The 2,956-nt window shown below is 55.4% G+C and overlaps 1 protein-coding gene across 1 annotated transcript in view; it reads left to right on the top strand.

The window, feature by feature from the left end:
* LOC103585126 (chromosome unknown open reading frame, human C19orf53) overlaps positions 1-2,051 on the top strand; it is a 4,770-nt gene extending 2,719 nt beyond the window's left edge. The window contains exon 3 of the mRNA XM_008566010.1: positions 1,585-2,051. Within this exon, the coding sequence (XP_008564232.1) occupies positions 1,585-1,731 (147 nt within the window). The 3' untranslated portion in view covers positions 1,732-2,051. The remainder of the gene's footprint in view (positions 1-1,584) is intronic.
* The last annotated feature ends 905 nt before the right edge of the window (positions 2,052-2,956 follow it).

Genomic DNA, 2,956 nt, shown 5'->3' on the forward strand with positions numbered 1-2,956 from the left:
ATACAGGGATGGCCGGTTCGCTCACTGGCTGAGCATGGTGCTGACAACACCAAGTCAAGGGTTAAGATCCCCTTACCGGTCATCTTTTTTTTAAAAAAAAACAAAACTGGATACCCAGCAGGCTGCTTACCTCCATGGGGAGTGGGGAAGGGATCCCGTGGGCATCTCCAACTCAGCATGTCCAAAACCAAGCTCCTGATCCTCCTTTCCCATTCTCCTCTTCTACCCCCATGATCCTGCCACAGTCTTGCTTCAGAACAACTCCATCCTTCCATGTGCTGGGGGTCATCCTTGAATCCCCCCTTTCTTACACATCCAGGTCTGATCCCATCCATTTTGCCTTTAGATGTAGAATCCACCTGCTTCCCGCCTCCTTGGCCCCCATCTGATCCCAACAGCATCACCTCTCACCTGGACCTTTGCAGTCACCTTCTCCCTGGTCTCTTGGCTCCTACCCTGTACCCCCACAGCTGCCAGAAGGCGCCTGTGAGCACCTGCATTGGGGCTTGCTCCTGCTCAGAACCTTCCATGGTTCCCACCTCACTTAGGAAAGCCCAGGTCCTCACCTCGGCCACAAGGCCCCACACGGTCTGCCCCATCACTTCTCTGCCCTCACCTCCTTCCACTGTCCCCCTTACTCACTCCCAGCAGCCTCAGCTTCAGAGAGGCCTGTCCTGATGGTGGCCCCCACCCCTCATGCATCTTTGTTTTCTTTTTTACATAGCGGCATTTATCATTATTGAACATCATCTGTCACTGACATTCATGTTGTACGTACACACACACACACACACACACACACACACACACACACACACACACACCCACCCACCCCCAAATGCTGGCTCCACAAGGGCAGGGGTCTTTTCTGTCTTTCTGCATCTTGTTTGCTGCCACCACACACACACACACACACACACACACACACACACACACACCCACACCAAATGCTGGCTCCACAAGGGCAGGGGTCTTTTCTGTCTTTCTGCATCTTGTTTGCTGCCACCCTGCACTCAGGTACGTAGTTAGCTGCCACAGTGATAGTGGTCGAAGTTATTGGAACCCATAGGCAGGACAGGGGGCAGTTTGGGGATGGTGATTAAGCTACCAGTTTGAGACCCAAATGCACTTGGCTTCAGGCCCCTGTGCCTTTACTTGCTGGCTCAGTTCATCATCTGCAAAACAGATATAACGTGGGACAGGAGGGAGCTGCCCACCTGGAGGCCAAGACCGAGGCTCTAGCCATGTCAGGTCCCAATCCTCCATCACCCACATGGTTTGCGGACCCTGGGCAGTGCCTCCTCACTGCAGGAGCCTCAGTTTCCCCATCTGTAAAATAGGCATGAGCAGATATTTAGAAGCCAAGGTGCAGAGACAAGAAGGGTTTTTTGTGTGTTTTGGCCCCAGAGTGTGTGGGGCAAAAGCAGGACTTAACCCCCAGCCACCAGACTCCCAGGCGAGTGCTGTCTGAGGAGAGGGTTGCTGATCCAGCCCCCTGCAAGCTCTGGGCGGGGAGTGTGCGACCTGTCAGGCCCTCCCTCTGCCTCAGGTCTCAGTGTGCTTGCCCTGTGGTTGCTCCACCAGAACCTGGAGGTCGGGATCCGGAAGAAGATCGAACACGACATGGTGATGAAAGCCAGCACCAGTCTGCCCAAGAAGCTGGTGCTGCTGAAGGCCCCGGCTAAGAAGAAAAGGGCAGCTGTCGCCTCCTCCAGCAAGACTCCTTCCTAAGGACGCCGGCCTCAGTGGAGCCCAACACTGCGGCCCCCACCTCCACGCTCAGACCTTGCAGGTGACCCCACTGGCTGTGCCATTGAAAAGAGGACCCAGCCCCCAGCACTGGGAGTCACACTTAGAACTTCAGTGGGAGGCTGGCCCCTGAGCAGGCGATCAGCAGATCCGCAGTTGCAGGGTCTCCTTCCTGGTGTGCCGAGAAGCCCATGATGGTCAGGAGGGTATGCGCACCGACTTCTTCTGTCCCATTCCTTCCCCTCCCTAGGTCCTGTGTCCACTGGTTTAACCCAGAGCAATAAACCTGGCTTTGTCATTCCTCCTGCAGTCCCATGGTTCTGTGAGCAGGCCAGCGCCGGGGCTGGGGCCAGGTGAGCCCCACCGGTCTCCACGAGAGACCTGTCCTGTCCTGCTCTACCCTACCACCCTCAGCAATGAGTCTTTTCCTCCCTGTGGCCCTGGGTGACTCACTCCAGCCTCCTCCTCACTGCACGTCCTCCACTGACACACCCAGGTCACTCACTCCCTTAGCCCGGCCAGTCTTCAGCACTAGGGACATTATCAGGGATGAGCCAGGAGTCTGCAGGTCAGGTGCCGGCTAAACCAGAATGCACTTGGAAACCACTCGGTGCTACCTTGATAAGGAGACATCATGTCGGTGTTTATGTGGCACTGCCTACAGGCCAGACACAGTTCTAGTGCTTTCTGCGAGTCACCTCAACCCTCCCAACACCCAGGTTAAGTCGTATTGTTGACATCCCAGAGCTGGGACTTAAGTCTGCAGCTGGCCCTCCACAGCCTCTCTTTCCAAACCAAGATTCTCTTCTGCTGTCCATCCTGAGACTCCCCGCATCCCAAAATTGTCATTCAGGTCTGCTGGACTGGATGGTGGTGCCTGTGGAGTCTGCTGGGAGCTCTGGCCTAATGACCCTCTTTTCCTCCCTTAGCTGGAGCCAGGTCACAGCTCTGGGTGCAGACAGTTGCAGACTGGGTGACACTGAGCTGTTGTAGTTGGGGGCAGTGCATGTGGACACAGCTGCTCCCCCAACACAGGGTGACTGGTACACTGGTGGCCTGTCTCCTTTCCCAGCCACCTCACCTGTTGAGGAGACCGAGGTGTTGGGTCACCAGTGGCTGCCCCCAAATCCCACCCCAGCTGTATTTTCTTGGTTCCACAAAGTGGTAGTCAAGATTTTTTGAATTGCCAACATTTTTTTTTTTTTTT

The sequence above is a fragment of the Galeopterus variegatus genome, unplaced genomic scaffold (genome assembly GCF_000696425.1).
Source record: "Galeopterus variegatus unplaced genomic scaffold, G_variegatus-3.0.2 Scaffold218, whole genome shotgun sequence".
NCBI lineage: Eukaryota > Metazoa > Chordata > Mammalia > Dermoptera > Cynocephalidae > Galeopterus > Galeopterus variegatus.